At 35.6% G+C, this 27,894-nt stretch overlaps 3 protein-coding genes across 3 annotated transcripts; 2 read left to right on the top strand and 1 right to left on the bottom strand.

The window, feature by feature from the left end:
• The first annotated feature begins 199 nt into the window (after positions 1–199).
• Positions 200–2,705, top strand: washc3 (WASH complex subunit 3). Its single transcript, XM_042722069.1, has 7 exons — positions 200–395; positions 486–584; positions 687–752; positions 1,004–1,126; positions 1,241–1,357; positions 2,023–2,087; positions 2,205–2,705. Exons 1-7 carry the CDS (start codon positions 345–347, stop codon positions 2,296–2,298), a joined length of 615 nt encoding a protein of 204 aa, XP_042578003.1. The 5' UTR covers positions 200–344; the 3' UTR covers positions 2,299–2,705.
• A 617-nt stretch (positions 2,706–3,322) lies between these two features.
• On the bottom strand, positions 3,323–6,932 carry dram1 (DNA-damage regulated autophagy modulator 1). The gene is made up of 7 exons (XM_019085289.2): positions 6,618–6,932; positions 5,947–6,014; positions 5,279–5,421; positions 4,846–5,023; positions 4,591–4,649; positions 4,396–4,488; positions 3,323–3,890 (listed from the first exon to the last, which is right to left on the bottom strand). Exons 1-7 carry the CDS (start codon positions 6,746–6,748, stop codon positions 3,846–3,848), a joined length of 717 nt encoding a protein of 238 aa, XP_018940834.1. The 5' UTR covers positions 6,749–6,932; the 3' UTR covers positions 3,323–3,845.
• Positions 6,933–8,133: 1,201 nt separating this feature from the next.
• Positions 8,134–27,877, top strand: gnptab (N-acetylglucosamine-1-phosphate transferase subunits alpha and beta). Its single transcript, XM_042722075.1, is given in 22 exon segments — positions 8,134–8,435; positions 8,675–8,760; positions 10,958–11,077; positions 12,276–12,326; positions 12,609–12,805; positions 13,038–13,102; positions 13,968–14,102; positions 16,600–16,761; positions 16,888–17,067; positions 17,266–17,436; positions 18,107–18,230; positions 18,365–18,571; positions 18,739–19,781; positions 20,415–20,546; positions 20,549–20,619; positions 20,738–20,957; positions 21,538–21,672; positions 21,830–21,915; positions 22,009–22,107; positions 22,190–22,357; positions 25,122–25,212; positions 26,798–27,877. Coding segments are annotated over 22 exon segments (3,747 nt in total). The 5' UTR covers positions 8,134–8,303; the 3' UTR covers positions 26,870–27,877.
• Positions 27,878–27,894: the final 17 nt, after the last annotated feature.

Genomic DNA, 27,894 nt, shown 5'->3' on the forward strand with positions numbered 1-27,894 from the left:
AATTTTCGTTGTTTTGTGAGCAGACCTTTATTATGATAACGTAGAAGTAGTTAAAGACTTTTTTAAATTATTTAATTCACATCACAAGCTAAATATGTAAAACACACTGTTTAAATACTTTTAAATGTAATAAATTGATCTGTACTTAAAATACAATAAACGACTCTAGTTTAAGGCGTCGGGGACTTTTGTTATGTTCAGAACGCGGAAGTGCTGCAGCTGAAGTCACGTGAGGAGTTATTTTCACAACAATGCGTTCGTTGCACAGTCCTGACCATTTTAGCACATTTAAAGCGTAGAAATCTGTGTAGCTGTGACAGTTAAAACGCAAACGAGTTGTTGACATGGATGAGGACGGATTGCCCATCGTGGGGTCAGGAGTAGATCTTACAAAGGTAAGTTTAACATTGCAACATCAGCTGCTGCTCACATGACCGTCTGACATGTGTATATATAATAGTAACCATTATCCTTTCTTTCTTAAGGTTCCAGCCATTCAGCAGAGAAGAATCGTCGCTTTCCTCAACCAGTTCATCGTTCACACCGTCAGGTTCCTGAACCGGTTTTCTACAGTGTGTGAGGAGGTATGTTCACCGGTCAACACATCATTCCCCTCTTTACCTCAACTTACATATTTCCTGAAAGTGTCAGTGACCTGAAGATTTTTTTTGTTTGCTCTTTTCCAGAAACTAGCAACAGTATCATTACGAATCCAACAGATTGAGACTACACTAAGCATTTTAGAAGCAAAGGTAAATCAAGGCAGGGGTTTCTAGGGGGTCAGTGGGAGAAAAAGTGTAAAACAAAAAAAAAATTAACAACAAAAGATTTATAATTTAATTAAACAAAAATGAATGAGTAGGTAATATTAAAAAAATTAAATGCAGCACTAGCAGTATAATAATAATAATAATAAAAAAGTTGAAAACGTAATACAGTAGCTCAATAGAAACCACTATTTTAGGCTTATCCTGATTAAAAAATCTGTTGTATAAATGTGCAGTTAGCTTCTATTCCTGGTTTGGAAGATGTCAGAGTGGATGGCGTGAGATCATCTACAGAGACAAACGGTCCTGCTGCGGCTGGCAGTCATGCCACGGGCCCCACTTTGGGTCCCTCTGTTGAGGTAACATTTATTCTGAGATGTCATTGTCATAATTCATTTATTCCACTGCGTTTTGAGGTATTTATAGCTATAATGGCAATTTTTGGTATTAATACACAATCTTTGTCCATTCAGGCATCTCAGCAAGCACAAGTGGCCCCTCAGGAGCCGAAAGCAGAGGCCCCAGCAGAAAATGTGATGACTGTAGCCAAGGACCCGCGATATGCCAGATACCTGAAAATGGTGCAAGTGGTATGTGTGTTTTTCGTAATGAAAAAATAAAATGTGCTGCCAAGTTACTCACCCTCAGGCCATCCAAGGTGATGAGCTTCGTTGTTTCTTTCATAGGAAAGAGATTTGTAGAATTTTAGCATTACATCACATGCTCACCAATCACTCTGCAGTGAATGGGTGCCGTCAGAACGAGAGGCCAAACATCACAATAAGCCACAAGTAACTCCAGTTCGTCAGTTAATTTCTTGTGAAGTGAAAACAGCATGTTTGTAATAAACACATTCATCACTAAGATATTTGAACTTTAATCCATCACTGCTGGGCAGAATAACTGTCCATAATTTATAATAATGCTACCTGTATTACTTAAAAAGTACTTTTGGATTATTGTGACATTTTTAGCAGTTGTTTGGACTCTCATTCTGACGGCACCCATTCACTGCAGAGCTTCCATTGGTGAGCAGGTCACATAATGCTAAATTTCTCCAAATCTGTTTTGACGAAGAAATAAACTCATCTTCATCTAGGATGTCAATTTTCAGCAAATTTCCATTTTTGGGTGAACATCTTCCTTTAAAATTAAATCATAACCTGAGTTTCATCATTAACAAACTCACATATTGTCTCGTCATGACTAACGTGGAAAGTTTATGTATATGCCAATATTTTGCTCTTTCGCTCAGGGTGTTCCAGTCATGGCCATTAAAAATAAGATGGTAATGGAGGGTTTGGACCCAGCTTTGCTAGAGTAAGTGTAAACAACAGTAAAAATATTATGCACTATTTATGCATGTGTATAGTCACTATATGTATGACAATGAAGTGTTTATATTGTAGCTAATAGATTTATTGCATTTCCCTTTAGTACCCCTGATGCACCTGTTCCAGATGAAGGCAAAAAAGGATTGGAAGAGCAAGATGATGACAGCTCAGGCAGCGAATCATCTTTCAGCGACTGATCAGCTCCGCCCCTCACGGCTAATGAGCGTTTTGTTAAACTTGTTTTGAGCCTTGCTCATCTCAAAGGAGGGTAAATGCACTTGAATGTCCTTACAGAAGACAGACACTTAGTGATGGCACTAAGTTTGTTTTACATCTCAGAGACAGCATACTTGACTTCTATAGTGGTGGTTTCCAAGGGCACTTGCTCACTAGGTGAGATCGCTAATGATTGTGATGATAACAGGTCCATTTAAGTCTGTTTAAGTGCTACTTTGATGAGAATTGTCATGAATCTCTCATCTCTTGCCTGACATGTACATGTTAAATGCCTAGTATGTAGATCTAATAACAATAAAAAAAGATGGCATTGAGTGTTTTTATGAAGTAGACAAAAGCAGCCTAGTAAATCTGATCATAAACTGAATGTCGTGGAGTATTTTATTTATTTATTTATATATATTTGTAAATTTAACTTTAGTTGCAACAATCTTAAACTGACTTTGAATCACTGTAATATTAATAACAAAAATAACTGTTAGATTTGTTGAGTTTCTAATACTTAGTGTTGCACAGTCATTACAGATTTGCTTATATTTTCTTTTCCAAATCTATCTGAATTCAGTGAAATGAAGTTACTTTAAAACCTACACTACCATAAGTTTGGGATTGGTAAGATGTTTATTTTATTTTTGAAAGAAGTCTCTTATGCTAATATTGCGAAATATTATTACAGTTTGAATGTATTATTACAATTAATGTTTTCTATTTGAATGTATTTTAAAATGTAATTTATTCTTGTGATGTAAAGCTGAATTTACAGCAGCCATTATTGCAGTCTTCAGTGTCACATGATTCTTCAGAAATTAGTGCTGTATACGTGTGTGTGTGTGTGTGTGTGTGAGAGAGAGAGAGCGAATATGAAGTTTAAAAGAACAGCATTTATTTGAAAAAGGAATCTTTTGTAAGTGACCCAACCTCTGAATGGTAGTGTATGCTGCTATTCCTATCATCACAAATATTAAAGCAATCACTTTTCTTAAGTCATGCACAACATCATCATGTGATTTTATTTCAAAATTACAAAGTCAGACACACATTGTGCAAGCATGGACTTTTTTCATATTCCACTTCATAAAGTGCAAGATTAAAACACACCTGTTGCTCACTTTCAGCTGCACTGCATTTTCAGAATGATTATGGAGTAAAACAACATAAAGCAAGAAGCTCAAACTATAACCAAAGCAAAGGGGGATTGACAGTAATGCGAATAAGAGTTTGCTCAACTATTCTGTCTTGGCTGATCATAAATGCTTTCTAAAATAAGAATCAATATGAGGCAGCTTTTATAAATTGTTTGGCATTAAGTGGTTATATTACATTTCAAGTACATGTTTAAGCCCTTTTTCTAGAACAAAACACAAGCTACAAAATATACACTGCCAATGATTACACAGTACTTTAGCAGATCTTTCAACATGAAAAAGGTAGTAAGTTGTATAAAAATACAATTCTATTAAAAATGCACAAAAACAGTGAAACATTCTGTAACGGTATGATGTCACGGTCAGGAATACTCCATTAAATTAACAGTCAGTTTCAGTGTGAATTGCTGTAAAAAGAAATAAAAGAAAAGTTAATATGATCTTGGAGGCACTAAAAGGAATCCGAATGTCTGCGTCTGTTTTGCTCACCAGGGCTGTATTTATATGATAGTCTGCGTTTTTTTTTAATGTTTTTGAAAGAAGTATATTTTGCTCACCAGGCTGTGTTTTTCAGTACAGTAAAATTGAAAATATTCTAAAATGGAATATGTTCCTGTGATGGCAAAGCTGAATTTTCAGCAGCCATTACTCCAGTCTTCAATGTCACATGATCCTTTGGAAATTTTTCAGTATTTTTTGATACATAGAAACTTTTTTTTTTTACTTGAAACTGTTTTTTTTTTATTTTTTATTTTTTACATTATAAATGCATTTACTGTCACTTTTGATTAATTGATTAGTTTCACTTTCGATTCATGCAGATCTATGCAGAATATAAGTATGCATTATGAATTAAAAATTACCGACCCCAAACTTTTGAATAATAGTGTAAGTCTAATTTTATATGCTCACCTGGAACTCTCTGATGTATGTTAAAAAGAAGAAGACAAAACTGAAAGTAGTGATCCATTCACATGCGACACTCACTATATGTAGTGAGTAGTCCTTCAGAAGCAGGAAAACAAGACAAGCAACTTTAAACATCCAGCAATACATGTTTGCTAAAATCTAAGCACTGGTATGTGTGGTTAGTGACATGAACTGTACCTTATCATTGGTGTCCCAGTGAAGTTTGCTTGTTCCGACAGGAATTGCACAAAAAATTGCTGGAAGGAGGCGTTAAAGACAATCTTTTTGATCTGAAATATAAACAGTGCATGTCTTTACATGGAAAACCAGCATGCTATGATCACAATACTGGATTCGAATGACCAGCCATGTAAGCAGATGCCAATCTACACCAGCAGAACTACATTCAGAATGTCAACCAACAGCACATTTTGTACCGCTGAGAAAGGATACTGGGTAATACAACTAGAGCAGCCAGTCCAGCGAAGAACACACGGAAACGGAAAATAGTCATAGAACATCCATAAGGAAGACCTTGGTACGATATCACACTCTGAATGACAGCATATATAACCCCAGATAAGAAAAATAGTAAAGCACCGAAATCATGGACTGGCATCACCGTCGTCTCCTACAACACAACAACATACATGAGCACCATTAAAGAGAGAGTTATCATTTACTCCCCTCATTTCCTTCCAAACCTGTATGACTTTCTCGTTTATCATCTGTTCAATGAAAGTCATCGGGGTCCAAAGCAGTTTAGGATCTCAGCGACTTTCATTATATGGATAAAAACACACTAGGACATTTTTGGAAATATCTTTTTTTTGGAATGACAAAGGTAAGTACACTGAGTAAAAAAAGTGAGTAAAACTAGATATACCTGAAATGTAGCCACCAAACACATGCCGACACAAGAGACGAAGCCAAAAGCAAAAGCAACCTTGTTCAGACAAGGGGACACGGCGCCGGTTCTCTCATGGACTCTCTCCACAAATTTATATTCAGCATACATAGTAGCAAAGGCTGGAAAACAGTTGATTTTACTGATTAAATCTACAGTGGGAATTGCTGTAAGAGAATATTCACTCGTGCATTTAAACTGAATACAACTACTTTAAGCAGGATAATGCACTGAAAATAAAGGCTCAGAATGAATTCAGTAGAGTTGCAATGATGGTTGTTGCACTGATACCCTGTGATTTGACATTATGTTTCATTTCTGCAGTTGTTTGAGGTTTTAGTTGTGGTGCTGTATTATAACACACTGAACTCCAGCTGTGTCACAGATGGGGAAAATCGTTTTTTTTTTTTTCGTTTTCAGCAGAAAGAGAAGTGAGACCCGAGTGCTATTCCACTGTTGCTAAAGGAAAGTACACTTGAGACATTCCCACTGCTTTCCTCTCACATGTCAAAACCAAGCCGTTTGCGGCTGACTTCAAGTTGTGTAATTTCCCATAGGTTGTGTCACACAGATAGCCTAATCGTAGGAGTTTCCTGAAGCTGCTGGTGGGGGATTTGCACTTTCTGAAATATGGTTGTTAGTCATACCTGCAAAGGCGGTGATCGTCGACATGAATCCAAACACACAGCTCTCCGGTGGAGTGGCCCCTGTGTCATAACAGAGACATTCACAGAAATAATAAAAAAATTACATTCATATTTGTGAAGCAATTCAGAAAAACTTAATCATAAACTTGCAATATTTTATATTTAAAAACACACGCAAGTTCCACAGTTTACTGAATAACAATAAAAGGGAAGCCTCACCATTACAATACATATGACTTTGACTTAAAAATATTTATTATTAATTAGTATTGGGTGTCATCATTGTTTTATATATATATATATATATATATATATATATATATATATATATATATATATATATATATATAATATTATATTTTATTTTATATTATATTGTAGTCTTTAAAGAGTTTGCCCTGTTTCCTGCACTGAGTACTGATTTTGAACTCGAGCCAGAAGTCAACTTTTGAGCAGAAAACGAAACTAAACGAACTGTGTGCAAAAACTTTTTTCATGTTCTTATATCTATCAGCTTTATATAAACACCAGCTTAAAACATAGTCTTGTTACTAACATCATAACTTTATAAGCTATTTCTGGTTTCTGTTATTTTAAGAGTTGTGAATTCGTATAGTCCAGATCTGCAGCCAAACTAAAATCAAGCTCAAGATAAAAGAAGAGTGACATACCTAATATAAGGAAGGATAACATCAACATCTCGTCGGAATAAAGCGATGATGTAAGATATAATGAACGTACTCGATGACCAGATTACCAGAAAAGTAGGTAAAAAGCACATTCCTTGCATGAACCAAAACATCTCTCCTGAGGGCTTGGTGTAATCGGTGCATCACCATTCACGGAGACGAAAGCAAAGTGGACGGCAGAGATCAGACATTAAGACCCGGATACCTCACTCAACACATACTATATGAACTATGAACAATAACTCGACGTTTATAACTGTATCTATAGTGTCACGTGCTCACTGGGAATTTTTCTCTTCCTCATTGTTTTACCCATATACAGTTACCACCAGCACATGTGAACAACGCACAGAGCAGTTCTTTCTTTCTTTGTTTCACTGCATAATTACATTTTAGATAAATCTCTCTCTTCACTTTAATTTTTTTTTACATGCATGAAAAAAAAAAAAAAAAACACTGCCATGATGGCCAAAGTAATGAATTGTGTTTCAGCTATTTGCAGAAGAATTTTGAAAGCAGGCATTATAATGTTTTTGACCAAGATGTTTTTAAATGGCTACTGAACACAGAAAAAAGTCAAACAAAAAGAGAGCATTAAATTATTATGATGCCTACTTTCTGTTCCCAACACACATTTTTATTTATTTTTTGTAATAGTATTTTTTATTAAATTTTCTTGAAACACTTACAAGACTCATGTACATACCGTGTCTGTAACAACACTTACAATGCACAGAAAAGAAAAGAAAACAAACAAACAAACACTAGGGGCTCATATTACATAAAAAGTGTAAAGCACAAACCAAGGGTTAATAATACAGTCTGTACTTTGGAAGTTAGATTTAATAATCCACTGCAAACAATAACATCCGCTGTTGTAAGGGGTTAATATAATGCACATTAAAATACATTTAAATACCCATCAAGAATTTTGATCCTCTATTATATTGTTAATATCCCTACATTCAATAAATAATAAAAAATTAGCTTGTTTACCCTTAAGCATATCTCAGGTTTTCTTTTAACACACACAATTTTAAATGTAAATATTTATTTTTTAAATACTTTATAGTTTTTAAATAATATATATTTAAAATTTGTATAACATATTAAATGGATTGTTAAATAAGCATTCTCTCTGATGGTGTATGATAATACATATACCTGTATATTATAGATAATAATATATATATATACCTGTATACCAGTATATATATATATATATATATATATATATATATATATACTATATATAAGTCACTAAAACTAATTTTACCTATGTAAATATCCATTTAAATTGTATGTTATAAATGACATAAGTTTTAAATAATTGATTAAAATGTAATTATTAATTGAATTAGTTTTATAATATCCCATATAATTATTTATAATGTAATTTAAATGTAGGCCTATTATTTTAATTCATACAGTGATCGTCCTCCTAATCAGTAGAGGGCGGCAGCGAGTCTGTCATGTACATAGATCTACTGGAACTCGTCGTATCATCACCTGATCACTACCAATGAGGAACTACAGCGTTTGATTGAGCATGCGATCATGTGACAGTATGTTTTAAGTGTAATGAAGCTATTTTTAATTTCACCGAAGGAAACATGTGTCCTCATTAAGTGTTTATGGAGGAGGAGATGTTGATGGCCGGGGAGAGTCATGTTGATCATTAATTCGGTGTTTAAACTGCTGCAGCGGCAGACATACACCTGTCTGTCTCATCGCTATGGACTGTACCTGTGCTTCGGAGGACTAGTCCTCATGATAGTGTCTGCTTTTCAGTTTGGAGAGGTATGTACACTAACTAGGGTAACATTCAGAAGTATACTGTCTTCGTGAGATTCGCATTCAGGCCATGCGTGTTTCCTCTTATCTTTGCATAATGTGTCAATCACGGATTTCTAATCAAAGCTGATTGTGTAATCTGACTCTGACCTGTTCCACAGTGGCTGCAGTTCAAATTTAGGCACTTTTAGTAATGGCTTGGTGTTGTGTATTAACTGACTGGTTTTGTTTGGTTTGTTTTGCAGGTTGTGGTAGAGTGGAGTCGAGATCAGTACCATGTTTTGTTTGATTCCTACAGAGATAATGTTGCAGGAAAGTCCTTTCAGACGAGGTGAGCAACAGATCAGTGAAATCAGCTTCATTCATGCACAGTAATAAAGTCCTGTTAACTGATCACTCTTTTTAAGGGGCACAGCTTTCTCATGCTTATTATCTGAGAATGACTAAAATTCAGCTCTCTTGTGTCAGTCTGTCATTACTGTGATTTTTATTTTATTTTTTATTTTTTGAAATGCATGATTAAAAGTATATATAATATATGTTCCTGGAATCACGTACCTCCCTCGCTTCATATTAGAGATCGACCGATATGGGTTTTTCTATAGCCGATGCCGATGTTTAGAGGTCAGGGTGAGCCGATGGCCGATATGTGCTGCCGATTTTTAGGGCTGATATCTTGAAGTTTTCCCCCTCATTTGCATGCTAAAATGTCACACTAATAATAAAGGATGCACAACATTTCTATACTTATTCATCATTTATTGAGCACTGACTTGAACCATTTCTCGAATCTTAATTTTTGTGCACTGCACGGTATTACAATAAAAAAAAAATATCTAAAGTTAACCAAACAAATCAATAAACTGACCAAGTATTAAATATATATAAACAGGTAATATAATATTATTAAAAAAAAGTCATCATTTACATAAGAGTTTTTAGAGCATTTATCAAGCAGAACTTTTCAAGTTTGTTGAACATAAATGTAAACTTAAATATACATTTAAATAAAAGAAATAAAATTTTATAAATAAAATCAATCTAAACTGAAAAATTAAAAAATAAAATATATATAAAAAACTAAATAGTAGTGCTGCAACACACTAGCAACCAGCAACATTGTGTTTTGGTATAAATGACACAGAACATCTAAAGTGCATACTAACTTCAAACGTACAATCGCAGTCTGTTCATTATTACGATTAATACAGTCAACCAAACATATGAAAAGTTACAACTGGTCAGTTTAAATAGACCGTAGTATACCGGTCCACTATGCTGTTTATGGCCACTGGACATTTTTGCTCATGTGAAGAGGATCATCTTTTCAGTCTAGTTTACATTAAAAAAAATAAAATATATTATAGTTTAACATTCAGATACATGGCGTATGGAAACATTCGGATAACGCAAAACGAGACCGTGAGCAATAACCTCCAAATACATAGCCAAACCCCAACCCGCGCTCGGCTCGTCCTCGTCTGCACGCACACATGCACGATCTACTGCACTGTCAAATGCAGATTTTTAAAACAAATAGCCGGAATGCAAAATTTCAAAATCGAACATTTTGCAGAACAGGATCAAATAAAGTACTGGTTCATTAATACTTGCATAAAATTTTTATGTGAAAAAAGCGTTTCACTGACTGCGCGCAGCACAGCCACACGCCACAGTTACGTTTGGGATCATTTTATTTTTACTACTATATTGTAATTTGAAAAACATTGCAATTGCGTTTTAAATATACAACAACGAGCACCACGAAACCATTTAAAGAGGCACATTTCATCGGTCTCCTTGACGCGAACAGTCACTCATAAATGATATCAAACGTACAGCGCGCTCCCCTTGATTTTATCAAATGATCATAATCACCTTTTCATTTTACTCCTGCTACGAAGCATTTTATTCAGACGAAAACCCCTTTAATTCGGGTGAAAGCTGAGAACTTTTTTTTTTCCCGAGGGTGCTTTTGGCAACATAATAATAAGACCGCTGCAGACCGCATTTTGCAGCATTAATCTTATTCATTGATTGTTATAAATTTATAACTACACTGATCATGAATGATCAAATATTGACATCCCTAAATGCAAATGATTGGATGGAAACCTGGCTATTGTCTGCAAACCATGCTTTCCGAACAATGTCCTTTCACCGTTGTGCTGCTCCAACAGCTGTCTCTCCGAGCACGGTGCTGTCTGTGAGCTGGGCGGAGTAACGTAGCAGTGTTTGTGAGAGCTGCCACCTACTCCACCCCATTTACAGAGTGAAATTCTCTCACTACCTTTATCTCCCAGGACTGTTTTTGAATCTTCCAAAACGTTTTGGCTTGGGGTCCTTCAAAAGCAGCACACCGCACCAATATTGCCCGCCGACTTCCTGACTAGACTTTAAATACGGCGCTACTAAGTGGTTTACACCGGCCGATGCCGATATATTAAAAAATGACAAATATCGGCCCGATACATCCCCCCACAAGAAACATCATTCAGCAAGAACTTCATATGCTTGTATGATTCCAGGCTTTGCCTACCGATGCCCATTGATGTGGTTTACACCTGGGTAAACGGCACAGACACGGACCTGCTGAAGGATCTTCATGCTGTGAGACAGCAGCTGGAGGACGAACAGAAGGCCTTGAGGTGCCCCACCTATAAAACACACACACACACACACACACACACCATTAGTGTACTATTTATTTATCCTCATCGGAGGAGAGATTGGGATTCAGGAGAAATTTGATGGTACTTGGTTAACCACTTGAAAGGAAAATAAATCATAATGTGTCCTTTTTTACTTTAAAACAGTATTATTACTATCACTACTATTTTTTTTTATATATATATTTTTTTTTCTCTCAAAACAAAGAAATAAAACAAATAAATTTGGTTTATGCTTTAATAAAAAATTAATGATATTAATCACTTAATATATTTTTTTTAACAATATAAATAACAACTTTAAAAAATTAAAAAACAAAATAATTATTATTATGTTTGTTTTTGATAAAAAATAAAACAATTATTATTACTACTATTATAAATGTATTTTATTTTAATTTTATTCAAAACGTATTTTGAATTACACATGGTTTTAAACATTCTGCATGCCAATGGATTATTAAATAATAAAGGAAACAATATATAATGTTTCTTTTTACTTTAGATCCGGATTATTATCATCATCATCATCATTGTTATTATTATTTCTACTACTACAACCACCACCACTGCTACTAATCATAGTACTGTATTCATTTATTTTATTATTTTATTTTGTTTAAAACAATGCATTTTGAATGACATGCTTTGCCACATTCTGCATTGTATTAATTTGATGGTATTCATTTAATTGTTTGATAAATTAATTATTAAATCATAAAGAAAAAATACTGTGTTTTAATTTAACTTTATTATTATTATTATTATTATTTACTTCTTGATCAGGATTACTACTACTACAAATGTATTTGATTTAATATTTTGTTCTGTTAATTTATTCAAAACAACATATTTTTAATTGCACACCTGTCTATTGCAAAAAATAAAAAAGTTTGTAAATATTGAATTTTGAGTAAGGTTCAAAGGTTGAACATCTCGTGGCTTTTAAAGATGTGTGCTCTGTATCCCCATGCATCCAAAGCTAATCAAATAAAAAGGCACATATAATATTTGTATGTGCAGTTTCTATTCAGAATCTGCTGTGTCCTGTATTTTAGTATGTTAAGTATGGTGGGACACACCCATCTTTATTTGACAGTGCTGACAGTACTGTTAATGTCAGAAGAGCACAATTTGCTTAATGATGTTTAAAAGTGTTTTATGTGCTGTTTTTCAGGGAGCGTCTTGGAAAAAATGCATCTGAAATAACTGAAGCTCCTAAGGGAAGGTGAGTGTTTTAAATAAGTAAATAAGCCAAAGTTAATTTCATTCTTATCCTTTTCATATGTCTGCAGGACATGAAGCAAACTAAATATTGTGCGGTTTATACATTTCCTGTTTGGTAGCAAAAAGGGCCTTTGTCACAGCCACAGTTGTTATTTATGCCACCAGAGCTTTCCTGTGTCAAAAGCAGCTGCTGCACTACAGAATAATAGTGTGAATGGCTGCATCTCTCATAAAGATTAGCTCTAGATCAAAGCTTTAATTCAGTCTGTGTGCCCTGTGATAGGCCAGAATGTCTGCTGTCCCACTGCATCATGGGTCCTGTGCTGGTGCTGGATCCATCCCTTCCTGCCAACATCACACTGAAGGAGCTGCCAACACTTTCAGTGGCATTCTCCACTGCAAAACAACTCTTACAGGTGTCCAAACCTCTCCACCCCTCCTCAAGCGTGTCTGTTCTTCTCTTCCACTCCCACAGTGAAGGTACAATTATGACCTACTTTTCACCTTTATAGAGTATGACTCTACATACTGTATAGAGTAGACTCGCATGCTGTCTCACACTAAATGGAAGTTGGGAATAAAAATATAATTATTTATATAATATTAATTTATAATTGGCAAATATATTATTCATATAAGCAATCTCTTAAGAATTACATACATTCAACATTTATATACTTCAACATTTAACAAGTTTTATGTCCTGTTGCAGCTGAAAAAGCCCATACAGATGCTTTGAAGGATGCATTGACACACTCCATCAGCAGAGGTTATCTGGTGAGAAAAATAACTGCTGTACTAACACTTCTTATTGACTAATTCTGCTTTCCATGTCACTCTGAGCGTTAGAAATTCCAGCTTGCTTCTTGTAACAGAATGACACTCAGACATTTTAAATTCCAGGTTCACCAAAATGTGGATACATGACATCACAGAAACTTAGAAAACTAGAAAAAAAGAAGAAAAAAAAAATAGAAATGGCAATGACAGCTAACTGAAATTAAATAGGTTGAAATACTAAAATTACTAAAGCTAAAACTGAAATAAAAATTTAGTTTAATTAAAGCTAATAGCTAAGAAAAATACTAATAAAAATGAAAAAAAAATCACGTAACAAAATATTCAAATAAAAGCTGTTCTGAAATATTAAATTCTATAAAGGTATATAAATAATACTAAAAGTACACTGATTTTGATAATCAGATAATTGCAAAAAAAATAAAAAACAATAAAATGATAATAATAAAAAAAATCATGAAAACAATGGATTGCCATTTTGTTTCTTGTATGTCACCTTCTAAAAAGTGGGAACATGAGCAGGAACATCCCACACCCAAATTTAAGTAAAACACAGTTAAAAAAAAAAAAAACAATTTTGTTGTTGTGATGTCCCACATCACTTAAAATTTTGTAGGTGACCCTTATCTGACACTCACATGTTATTATAATGGATTTTGATGAATGTTTTATTGTAGGTGGAGCCTTATCTGGCACCCCTTATAATGGATTACATCATATGCGTGTGAAACGCAAAGTATTTTTTGTTTTAAACAAATCATATGCGTGTGAAACGCAAAGTATTTTTTGTTTTAAACAAATCCTTTTGAAACTCATGGAGTCTAAACGTGTGTTTCTGTGACAGACGACTGATAAAGAGGCTCCGGGGCTGGTCCGCATGCAAACTCTGGCCTACTTGAGCGGGTTCCCAGCATCACTGAAAGAAACTGAGCAGCTCAGAGTCAAACTACCAGCTGTGGTGACCAGTAAAATCAAACAGGTAAAACCTCTCAAATAAAACAATCACTAGTATACAGTGTTCGAAATGACCACAAGGTGGCGCACAAGATCCATTAGAAAGACAGCTGTCTGCGTATGTCCAGTTTTACTCTTGTAGAGAACTTTTTAAGGCCTTAATCCATCAACAACCCCAATGAAGTTACTATATTTGTCTTATTGAACTATTACTTGCTGTCGAGCTGCATAACCGTTGCCCATCCATTGATCTATAAAATAATAATCAGTTTTTTTGTGTGTTGTGGATCTCAGTGTTTATCTCATTGGTTAGGGCAATGTTTGGGCTCCGTCCTGCTGTCTGCAGTCATGTGATAACAAGAGCTCAGGGTATTACAGTGACACTTGAGTGGACTGACGGTGGGGTTAACAGTACAACAACTGTTTGAAATGGCCTGGCGCCAGCCTGCACTTGGAAAAGGCATCCGGGTTTAGATGACCTTCTATCTCTACCTCTTCTCTATTTCCCCACAGAGCTCTGTACATCTCACAATACTTTATTTGTTTGCTTGTTTCATTTCTTTGCTTTGTACTTGCTTGCTTTTGTTTGTTCTTTCTCTTGTTTATGTTTGCGTTAGTTTATTTTTGCTTCTTTCACTCTTACCTTATTGATGCCTTTTGTTTGTCTTTGCTTGTTTTTGTTCTTCCTTGATTTTGTTTGTATGTGCTGTTGTTTGTTCTTGTGTTCATTCTTGGTTGCTTTTATTTATTCTTGATTGCATATGGTTGTTCTTGCTTTTGTTTGTTTCTTTTGTTTGATTTAGCTTGATTTGAGTCACTTTTGTTTGATTTCATTCGTTCTTGATTTTGTTCAGCTTTGCTTGTTTTAGTCTATGCTTTCTTTAATTTATTCTTGCTTCCAAGAGGTTGTTCTTGCTTTTGTTTGTTTCTTATGTTTGTCTTTGTTTCTTGTCTGGCTTTTTAATTAGCTTGTTTTAATTCACTTTAGTTTGCTTTTGGTCAGCTTTGCTTGTTTTAGTTTGTTCTTTGAATTTTTTTTATTTTTATTTTTTTCTTTAATCTTGTTTGCAAAAGTTTGTTTTTGCTTTTTTTTGGTTCCATTTGTTTTTTTTTTTTTTCCATTTTTTTTTTTTTTTTGTTGTTGTTGTGTGTTCTTGGCTTTTTTAGTTTTAGCTTGATTTCGTTCTAGTTCATTCTTGCTTTCATTCATGCTGCTTTCTTTTATTCTTGTATTTGTTTGCTTTTTCGCTTGCATACCCTCTGTAACTGTTTTGTCCTATTCCCTCCATCTAACAGAAATTTCCACAGCTCCACAACTTTCCTTTCATATCTTGTTCTGCTCATTATTGTATTCCAATCAGAACGATGGGGAGTCGTCTGTAGGGTTTTTTCCTTTTAGTATTGTACGTGTCTACATCCAAATGTGGGTCACGTAAGGCAATACAGCAAAGGATGAAGCTGAGGAACAGATAAAGAAAGAGAGAGAGTGAGCGAGAAGTTAAGTGTTGAGAGATGGCTTGTATTTATAGTGTGTGTTAGCCTGTTTGCAATGTTGATGAAAGCTCTCCCTTGACCTCTGTCCAGTGCACACACTGTTACACAAGAAATACTGCCAGTGAAGTGTGTGTGGGGAATCTACTTAGTTATAGGTTGGGGACAAATTTGTCACCAGACGTAAGCCAAATCTAGCAAATTGTCCCTTTGGGGATGTCCTCAAATAGAAAATCTATTCATAAATAATGTCTTAGGTATAAATACTCATACATTTTTGTTTTAGGGGTTTTTGTTCAGAATAGTTTGTTGTAATAAAATATTAACTAATTACGTCATTAACTAATTAAGCTTTAATCACTGATTTAGCCTGTTGTCTATATTGTACATAAAATATGCACCTATAAACACGAAAACTCCTCCCTTAACTATTTGGGTTCTGCAGGTTGTTTTTTCTCAATGTGATGATGGCAGTGTCACTACACTTCTGAAAAAGGCCTTTTCATTCAGCCAAAGCAGTGATGGCATTCCTGGAAACACATTTTCTATGTAAATGCTATTGATAGATATCTATTTTGACACTCTGTGGTCTTCTTTTGGCATTAACTGGAGGAATGGGAACGGTAACAATGAAGACCCTCTGCTTGTAAACACCATTGTGACAAGTGATGAAACTTGTTTTGAGGGAAACCTGATCGCAAACTCATCATCGCAGGAGTTTGGCTGCATGCTGGCAGTCACATGGCTGTGGTGTGTCTCTAGAACCTTCTGATAGAGGAAGTTAGAAATGATGGGAAAATTAACGTCATCCAAAAGAGTAAAAGTAGTATTATGCAGTTTACTGTGTGTGTGTGTGTGTGTGTGTGTGTGTTATTATTATGTAGGTTTAGCAGTGGCAAGGGAACGATTTGAAAAGGGCACAGATTATGGATCTGTGATAAGCAGCAATTAAAAAGTAAAAAAGTAAATAAGCATATTTGCTTAAATGGTCTGTGCTGCTGTGTGACTGTTTGTATATGTGTATATCTCAGTTGCAGCTGTACTCGGAGGCCAGTATTGCTCTTCTCCACCTAAACACAGCGGAGGATTTCGCTGACCTCACCCAGCAGGCCAAGAAGAACCATACCACAGAAGCACCTTTTATCACAGTCAGTCCGGCATACCTGTTCTGGGACCTTAGCGCCATCTCACAGGTGCACCTTTTACTGTAATTTCACACAAAAATTTAATCCAATGTGTGCTTGATAAGCGTTCACTTAACTAAAAAAATAAATAAATGAATAAATAACTTCATAATAAGCAGTCTTCCTCTTTTTCAGTCTAAACAGGATGAGGATGTTTCTGCCAGTCGCTTTGAAGACAATGAGGAGCTGCGTTATTCACTACGTTCTATTGAAAAACATGCACCATGGGTGCGGCACATCTTTATCGTAACCAATGGACAGATACCATCTTGGCTAAACCTAGATAACCCACGTATTTCGGTGGTTACTCACCAGGTGAGCTTTACAAACACTTGGATGAACAGTAAAGTGCTTACATTTCTAAACAGTCTCCAAAAGGGACGTCCTTGTTTATTAGCGTGTGCTATAATGCATTCTATTACTACTATTGGGTGTATATATGTAAAACCTACAGTAACTGACAAAGTCTTGTGTGTCTTGTTGTTGTTGTTGTTGTTGTTGTTTGTCTCTCAGGACCTTTTTCAGAACCAGACCCACCTGCCTACATTCAGTTCTCCTGCCATAGAGACTCACATTCACCGAATCCCAGGACTCTCTCAGAAGTTCATCTACCTCAATGATGATGTCATGTTTGGCAAGGATGTGTGGCCTGATGACTTCTACAGCCACTCTAAAGGTCAAAAGGTCAGAAAGACTGCCTCTGATCTGTCTCTGTAAGAAAGACTGTTTATTTGAACCGCATGTCTAACAGTTTATGCACATCTGAAGTAAAATGCACATTTAAAAGGGAAATTTTGCATGCATACAAAAGATCTATGAATGCATACTCTACTGTTCAAAATATTTGGGTTCTTTTTTAAAGAGATTATTACTGTTATTCAAAAGAAATGCATTGAATTGATCAAAAGTGGCAGTAAAGACCCTTTACATTGGTAAAGATTTCTATTTAAAATATATGTTCTTTTGAACTTTTTATTCATAAAAGGGAAAAATCCTGAAACAAATGTATCATGGTTTTCACAAAGAGCAGCACAGCTGTTTTCAACATTAATAATAATTAGAAATGTTTCTTGAGCAGCGAATGAGCTTATTAGAATGATTTCTGAAGGATTATGTGATTCTAAAGACTGGACTAATGCTGCTGAAAATTCAGCTTTGCATCACGGGAATAAATTATATTTAAAAATATTATTAAAGTAGAGACCAATTTTGGTTTTGTAGTATTAGTGAGCAAAAGAGAGTTTCAAAAATCTGAACTTTTGAAGGGAAGTGATTTATATTATTAAACGAATAATCTTTCCATTACAACTCATTTGGCCTTGTTAATCACCTGAGATATTTTCTCTGTTCACAGGTGTATCTCACCTGGCCTGTACCAAACTGTGCTGAGGGCTGTCCAGGCTCCTGGATCAAAGACGGCTACTGTGACAAGGCCTGCAACAACTCTGCATGTGATTGGGATGGAGGAGACTGTCAAGGTACTTTGACACCATCATTTCACCCCAGAATTACAATTCTGTCATTATTCACTCACCCTCAGGTTTAATTGAACCAGTTGCATGTTTCTGATCTCATCTTTATGGGATCATAACTTCTTGATTTGTCCTTGCAGGTACTGCAGGCAGCAGTCGCTTTGGAGGAGTGGGTGGTGCTGCGATTGGAGTCGGGCAGCCTTGGCAGTTCGGAGGTGGTCTCGGCGGATTGGGAGGTGTGTCCTTCTGTAACCAAGGCTGCGCTAACTCTTGGTTGGCTGATAAATTCTGTGACCAGGCGTGCAACGTTCTTGCATGTGGGTTCGATGTTGGTGACTGCGGACAAGGTGAGTTTTGACCAGTTGTGATGTGCAGTGTCATTAAGAAGACTTAATATGACATTACATGACATGAAATTCCTGTCTAACTAATTTAATGGGCTGTTTAATGTTCCCACCAATGTCTAGTAGTAATTGATTGAACTAATTTTCTGTTTGTTTGTGCATTTTATAAGATCGTTTCAACCAATTGCACCTTGTCGTCCTTCGGAGGAACCAAACGCTTTACACCCTGCCTCAGGGAGAGCTCCGACCGTATTTTAGCTTCTCAGGCCTGGCTAACCGTGTGTCCGAGGCACAGGTCGCTGATAACCCAGCGCTCCGTCACACTTCTGTCGCCAACAAATGGAAGACCATCCACCTGCTGCTGCTGCCTGGTCACAATGCCACTCAGATCCACTACAACATCACCTTTCAGGGCGCCAATAACCATGACTTCACCATGACTTTCTCTGTAGCAGTGGATACCCGAGAGCTCCCCAAATCAAACGTATCCGCTCCGGTGCAGGAGAAAGACGAGGAGCCCAAGCCAAATGTGATGACCCCAGAACCAGTGGTCATGTTTGAAAATGTTCCCAAAGAAAAACAAAGCCCAAGAGTTAGAGAGAAAGCTCATGTTGGTGTAGAGACTGTACAGGTGCCTGCGTTAAATGAATCTCTTTTGCCTGAGGAAGTGAAGCTTGAGTTACAGAAGCTGAACGAGAAGCTAATATTAGGTGACATTACTATTAAAGGCTTTAATTTGACCAAAGCAGTGCTGCTGGGGCCATACAAAGACAAAGCTAAGCTTTTACTAAACAATAAAGTCTCTGAAAAACAAGACCAGGACATACAAGCAAAACACTCGAATGAAGACCAGAAGCCTCCTGTAATCAGTCAACGTCAGGATGAAAGAGCAGTGAGGGTAAAACGAGCAAATGAAGACGAGGAAAGAAACAAAAACTCTGAATTTCAACAAGGTGTAGCTCCGTCTTTTGTCCCGGTTCAGATTGATGGTGTTACACCGAAGGCTCAATCAAGATTGTTCGGGATAGAGAAACCCCTCGCATCTAAGCTTCTCGGCACTCTGATGGGGAACTTGTCTAAAGAGAGAGATTCAGAAAATGAAGCCCACCTCCGCGGGCGGCCAGTGGGTCGTAAACTCCAGTATTACACCTCCAGCTTGGACCGGGGTTTCCTTCCATGGGAGAAGAGGAAGTTCTTTCAGGATCTGCTGGAGGTGAGACGTGTTTCTACAGCTTTTAACTGAAGTCCTCTCATACATACAGTATACACACATACAGTGGGTATAAAAGTCTACACATACCTGTAGTAATTTTCCACCTTATATTTGTCCACTATCCAAAACATTAATGCTGTTTAATTTAAACCTGGGATTCAATGTATTATTTTAACCAAAACATTAATGCTGTTTAATTTAAACCTGGGAATGTTGACAGAGGTTAAAAAAACAAAAATTATATTGATATATAATATGATATAATATATGATATAATATTATTGATATAAATGTAGATAATTATATATTATTTTTTGTTATAGCAATAGATAAGACAAATAAATAAATAAATAAATAAATAAATAAATAAATAAATAAATAATAATTATTATTATTATTATTATTATTATTATTATTATTATTAATTACTAATCTCATCCTGCAGTGCCATTCTGTGGCCCCCTTGTGGGTTTTGGCCTCCTTGTTGAGAACCAACGTTCTAGATTATACAAAAATCCAACTGGTTCTTGTAACTGAAAAGCAGGACTTCTTGCAGCCACATTGAGTATTGCAATCTTTCCTGATCAGTGTATGTGTATCTTTGTATGTGTCTTTTTTTTTTGTGCATCACAGGAAGAAGAGCGTCTACAGAGTGAACTGCAGTATGCAGCTGACGGGACGGCCACTGGACGCAGGTTGCGGGACACTTTTGCTGATTCACTCCTCTAAACAAACACACTAATGAACACTCAGGCTACGCATACAAAATTTCCCGCAAAGTGCCCGCCCACATGCCTCACATGATTGACAGACTCATCATGCAGGAACTACAGGACACGTAAGAGTCCCAACACATTCACACAGACTTGTGTATCAATTTAATTTTAGTCTATGGATACAAAATTTTGGCCACTGAAATTTACAATTTTTTTTGTCTTGATATCTTGCTCCTTCAGCTTCCCTCAGGAGTTTGATAAGACCTCGTCCCACCGTGTGCGTCACTCAGAGGACATGCAGTTTGCATTTTCTTATTTCTACTTCTTGATGAGTGCGTTGCAGCAGCTCAATATATCCAAAGTGTTTGAGGAAATTGACACAGACCACTCTGGCGTGCTCTCTGATCGTGAGATTCGCACGTTGGCCACACGTATCCATGAACTCCCCTTAAGCCTTCAGGTACACACCACTTTTCTGCCACAGCATGGAGAGAATCACATGATTTTTACATTAGGAAAAAATATTTAATTTAAAATTTAGTATTTTAATGTAGTCTAACAATTTTTTTATATAAATTTAATTTTAAATGTCTATTTTATTTAAAAATAGTTTCATTTATTTTAATTTGAAATTTAGTATAATTTAATTTAATATGTAGTTATTTTTATTTAATATGTAGTCTACTTTGTTTGAATTTAATATGTGGTTTAGTTTAATTTGAAATACAGACAAATATATTTTAATTTAATGTAGTCTAATTTGTTTTTAAATTTGTCTGATTTATTTCCTTTTAAAATGTTAAAGTAAATTGTGATTTAATAAATTTAATATAATTACATTTATATTAAATATATTAAAAAACTTAAAAAATAAATAAACACAACAATAAAGCAGAAAAAATATGTACAAAACAGAACTTCAGGAAGGGGGTTTGTGAAGTGAACACAAGGCATGTATAGGTCTTTTTTTGTCACCACATGATTGTCTGTCTTACCCATCTGTTGAGGAAAGGCACATCTGTTTATTTGACTCTAAACAGGATTTGACCAGTCTGGAGAATATACCAATCAACAGCACAAACACACTAACTTCTAAAATAACTCAACCCCATAACCTCAAGCAACACCAAACTGTTCACCCCCCCCCCCAGGAGGCCTACTACGACCCCAGCATGGTGAGAGCCACTGTATACACAACTATACAAGTCAAATATTAGACTGTAAAACCTCACAAAACATCTATTAAGTGATCAACACCAGGCTGTACGCTATAAAATTGTCATGGTATTTGATGGTACTGTTAATAAAATCCCTGTTTTGATGTTCCTGCAGCCGCCCGTCACAAAAGGTTTAGTAATCCACTGCAAACCCATCACAGAGAGGATCCACAAAGCCTTCAAGGACCAGAATAAATACAAGTAAGATTTTCATTACCTTCCCACAAACACTTCAGCTGGAGCTCTTCAGCATCGGGACTGGGTTAGTTATGCAGGCTGTTGTTTTTTTTTCAGATTTGAAATTATGGGCGAGGAAGAGATCGCCTTTAAGATGATACGGACCAACGTCTCCCATGTGGTGGGGCAGCTCGATGACATCAGGAAGAACCCTAGGTTCGTTCAGGAGCTTTCGTTCCTGTTTTTTGCGCACTTTGGGAAGCCTTATCTTACTTTAAGCCCCTTTTTTGGCCTACAGGAAGTTTATCTGTCTGAATGACAATATTGACCACAGCCATAAGGACGCCAGCACAGTCAAAGCTGTACTGAGGGACTTCTATGAGTCTATGTTCCCGTTGCCCTCTCAGTTTGAGCTGCCCAGGGAATACAGAAACCGTTTCCTTCACATGACAGAGCTGCAGGAGTGGTAAGAATTTAGTCACAAACAATCATTCATTGCGTGTTTGTGTAGAAGACAGAAACTTACCCAAGCATTTAACAAAGACGAGTCAAACAGGTCTGTGTACATACCTCAGGTTTCATTACTGAATCTGAAGTATGAACAGAACAGATCAGGACAGACCAAGTCTGGTGGCAGTTTAGTGAAGCCCTCTATAGAAAAAGCAAAAAATAGTTGAATATGAAACTGTAATTGACCTAATCTACATGTAAAAAAAAAAAAGAAACATGTCGGAATAAAGGCGTAGCAGCCGTTAAACCGAAATAAAGCAGTTTGTTATGCTTGATAGCAGTGTAAAGAAAAACAATATCTATCCACATAAAACACCGACTTAAAAACTGAACTGCAGTCAAAGAATCATCATTAAATCTCCCTCATGTTGATCCAAACCTGCATGACTTCCAGTGGAACAAAAGATATTTTTAAGCAGTGTTGTTATTGTTAATAAAAACTATTAAAAACATGTTCATTAATGCAAATAAAACTGAAATAAAATAAATCAATGAAAATCGTAAATGTAATTTTGAAAAAATACTTTTTGTGTTCAAAGAAAACAAAAATAATGACTTTATTCAAAAATTTGTCTGCTATAGCGCCATTTGGAGAGTATCACATACGTAAACATAGTATGCTGTTCTGTGTCAGCAGCACCATAAGCAAATACGCTGTTTACGTTGTTTGTGTATATGATACTCTCCAAAATGGCACTATAGGGTGACGCGGAGGAGACGAATTGTTGACTAAAGTCTTTATTTTTGTTTTCTTTGCGCACAAACAGTATTTTCATAGCTTCGTAAAATTACGGTTGAACCCCTGATGTTACGTGGATTATTTTAACGATCTCCTAGCTACGTTTCTGAGCCTTGATCCTGTAAGGAACCTTGCTGTCTATGGGAGGGTCAGAGAGCTCTCGAAATGCATCAGAAGTATCTTAATTTGTGTTCCGAAGATGAACGAAGGTCTTACAGGTTTAAAACGACATGAGGGTACGTAATTAATTACAGAATTTTCATTTTTGGGTGAACTATCCCTTTAAAATAAAGTGGAAATTGAAAATATACAAATTAAAACTCTTTCAGAGTAATACATTTAAATACTATAATAGTGTATATATATATATATATATATATATATATATATTATATATATATATATATATATATATATATATATATATATATATATATATATATATATATAAAGAAAATACCGTTTTTTTTGAGGATTGTAATTGTAGAGTTAATGGGTACTAGAACTTTCAAGCCTCAAAAATGTATTGATTAAATTAAATTGATTTAAATGTTTAAAATTGCACACATATGTACAAGAAATGTACATAACACACTTATGAAGCCTCGATGAGGATGCAAAAATGCCATAAAAGTAGTCCATATGATTTATGCACTATAATTCAAATGTCATGTAATAGCTTTGTGTAAAGAACAAACAAAATTTTCAGTCTTTAAGCCTTTTTATAACTACATTTCTAAAAAACCTTGAAGACCATTAGGACCTGCTTTGTGTTTCATGGAAGAAGGCCATATGGGTTTGGAACAACATTCAAACAGCAGTGTTTACACCTGATGAGATTTCTAACATGTCTCCAAAACCTTTCGGATCATTAGTCCATAAAGGCTATATTTGGTTTTGTTGTAATGAGTTTCACAAGTCTGTTTACATTTAGCTGTGTGAAGTTGTGTGTGATTTATAGCCTGTTTCTGTTGCTTTACTCTTGTGAATACTGGTAAACGTTTATATGTGTAGCGTAATGTTTCTTCTGTCATCGCTGTTGAAGCTTGATAGCTACTCTGGAATGGGATGGGGGGCGAATTTTGCTGCGGCTTGTGTTTTTATGTATCTGTCGTTCCTTTGGAGGGTTAAGGCTGGAAATTATGACGTTCCTTCATGCTCACCACCAGAGCGTCTCTCTGTTTACACCCAGATGCCCCTTCCCCCCTAAGTCAATAGAGGCGTGTGACCTGAGGGCCAGGGTGTTATTTTTGGGCACTGCCAGGCTCGAGCTGCCCCATAGGCTGATTTTAAAAGCTCTTTGTCTGCAGATTGGCTCTGTCGGTGACAAAAGGGTAACGGACAGTGTTCCTCACAGAAGATGATGTCACCTTGTCACCCTCTCACCTCCGACAGCCTGCTACATGACATCAGAACTTGAGTCACTGTGAACTGTCACTCACAGTCTCGATAAATATACGGTTTTGAATCTGGCAAGAGTTAAGACCGCATCACCATTCCTGCCCTTGTATGCTGACAGCAGTGAATGAGCTCACTGTTACAATGCGGGCATGTTTTTAATGATCTATTATATTATTAATAATCTAACCTATTCATCTATTTATTTTTATTTTCCTTTTTAACAAAATTGTTTAGGAATTAGCTTGCAGCTTAAAAATAAAACATTTGCCCCAAAACTAGTGTATATTTTAGTATACATTATTATATTATATATTTGACATTGACTCTTGTATTTATAAAAGGCTTTGCAATTTCCTTCTCTTTTGGAGTTTCACAGCAATGAATTCTATACCTGGAGATCTATTCAAAACTTTTCAGTTCACTTCGGAGCAGCAGGAAAACAAAATGAAATTGTTGTGTATGAAATCCATATTTTAGCTACAGGGTTATCAATGTATAATGATGCTTGCTGGATCCAGATTGTGTAGTTCTAGCATCTACCATGTAACAGGCTAACTAGAGTTAATCTTCTGTTTCACAGGCGAATATACAGGGACAAGCTGAAGTTCTGGACCCACTGTGTGCTGGTGACGTTAGTCGTCTTCACTGTCATGTCATTCTTTGCAGAGCAGGTCAGTTCGGGTCAGCTTACATGTCCATTGTCCACTATCTCTTGTTCTTCATTTCACTTTGTCTCACACACACACACTGAGTCCAATGGAGTCTGGCTAGTCCCATTACCTTTAGCAATTAATATATCAAATTTTACCCAGCAGCCCCCTGTGTTCTTTTAAGGAAATGGTAAAGGCAAAAATATCTTCCTGATGATTGATTAACCATGCAGCTTGCAGCAAATTCACACTATTAATTGCGGGGTCAGGTTTCTGACTTTTGGAGAGGTTAATGGTCACGGTGACCTTTTAAAAGACCAGTGTGTCTTCATCTGTCCTTAGTGACAGAGCAGTAATGTGAACACTCACCAGAAGTACAAATATGGAGATGATACGTTATCAGTGGGTGCTTCCTGTAGAGGCATGTCATGTTTGGCTGCATCCTCATCCCTGACAGACACACATTAACTGGCTTAATAACAATTAACAATCTTCAGAACAGATTTACAGCCTCCTCATTAACTTGTTTAGCCACATCCTTTTTCTCTTGATGGAATTCCTGCTTATATGCAGCACTCATTTTTCGCATTATTATTTTATGTATTAAAATGCAATGAAACCAATCATTAATGTATTCATTAAAAAATATTTTTGTTATATATTATAAATGGTTTACAAATAAAAATCACATAAAATAAAAAAAAAAAAGACATATTCAAAACTATCTAATTAATATCTAAAAATATTTTTAAATCTAATTAATGTTTAAAAATATTTTTAAATGTAATGATAGATAAATTGAGGAAAAAAGTAACATAATTTTTATAGACATTTTACACATTGTTTTTCCATCCTTTTTAAATTGGGTTAAGAAAAATAAAAGTTTAAAGTTCACCAGCCACTTTAATTTTAATCCAATTTATAAAGGATTTAGTCAATGATTTATTTAAGTGCTGTTGTATTATTGCATTTAACTATAATTTTAAACATTATTTAAATGGATATAAATACATCTATTAATATGTCCGTTTGAATTTTCATTCACAATTTTTTTTTCTATTCACAGTTAACTGTATTTTCAAACATTTTAGCTACATTCTTATTAATTTATTAATTAATTAATTAATTAAAATACATGTTTAATTTGTTTAAACAATTAAACATTTGTAAATATGGATATATATATTTTTAAAACATTTATAAAGTTGAAAAGTGCTTTTTTTTTTTCTTTTTTTTTGCATAAATAAAATAATAGTTGATTTATTTTTATTTTTAAATAGCACTTCTCCATAAAGGGTGTGGAAAAAAAATCAGTTCACTTACGCATGTTTTTGTCAAACTTTTCTGAATCAATTATCAAAAAAACAAAACAAAACAAAACAAATGTAGTTAATTTATAAAGATGAATTAGAATCACATAGTTACTCTCTGAAGCTAAACTGGATACTGTTTTATTCTAGAATTAGTCTTTCTTTCTTCTTCCTTCCCTGTTTTGATCATATGTTGATCTTGTTTCTATACTGTATGTGTATCACAAGTTGCCCAGCAGCACTCATAACAGGTTTGGTTGACACTCCTTCCTCTTCTTTTTCTTTCTGTCCCTCAGCTGATCATGATGAAACGGCGGCTTTTCCCCAGACGCAGGGTCAACAAGGATGCGAACCCCGAGCGGGTGTGAGGTCATTCCTCTCTCAGAGGTTGTGTTGTGTGAATATGAAGTACCACAGCTGTACTTCTGTTAATGGCGTCAGATAAAATTTCCCATATGGAGGAGACTGGGTGAAGTTGATGAAGAAACTTCGAAGAGCAGGCCTCCTCCACAAAGGGGCGTTAGTGAGACACACTGCGGCCCTCGAGGCAAGCGACTTTCTCTCAGCCTGCAATCACACTCCAGGTTGCGTATTGAATGTGAACTGAACTCAATGGCCCAAATTGAGTGTGTTGCCATATTACCTTACAGTACATGTGTGAATTGTATTAATTTGAATTTTAATTTATAAGGGAATGTCAAGGGTAAGGGTTGTTGTTGTTCTTTCTCTTGCCCTCTTTGTCCTGTCTTTCCTTGCAGTGCCTTTCTTTTCCACATGAATGAATGTAGTGGATTCTAATGCACGGCTGGAACTTTTGGCCTTGCGTTTGGCTTTTTGCATTTGTCTTAATCTGTCTCTCACTCTTGCTTATTCCAAAGTGGCACACAATCTCCAGGAGCATATTTAAAACCGAATAGCAATCCTGATACTTTGAAATTTGGGCAAGGATCATCAAAAATTAGCCATTTCTTTCTCTTTCTCTTTTAACTGCATGTCGTTTTTGCTTGAAGTCTTTCACGTGATTGTCTCTTAGTGGGACATTTAAATACTGACTTTGTCTGAAATTCAGATGCCACCGCCTGTGGCCCTGGCGTGTAATAATGAACTCCTCACCTTCACTTGTCCTTTAAATGGAATCGTTTTTTGGCTTGCTCAGACGTTATAACTACTGACCCCAAACCTTTGCATAATGCTGTTCTGGGATGAATTTCCCTGTTTACTTTTATTAATTATGTAAGAGAAGACATAATTGTAATGTACAAGCCTATTTTGTTTAATTTTGAAAATGTATGTTGCTAAAATTCTGTCAAAATACACTAATTTTAGGTCTATAAATTACAACCAGGTGCCTAATTAAAAAACCTTTCATGAATGCATTGATATGCCTTGTTGT

Source organism: Cyprinus carpio, chromosome B4 (genome assembly GCF_018340385.1).
Source record: "Cyprinus carpio isolate SPL01 chromosome B4, ASM1834038v1, whole genome shotgun sequence".
Classification (NCBI taxonomy): Eukaryota; Metazoa; Chordata; class Actinopteri; order Cypriniformes; family Cyprinidae; genus Cyprinus; species Cyprinus carpio.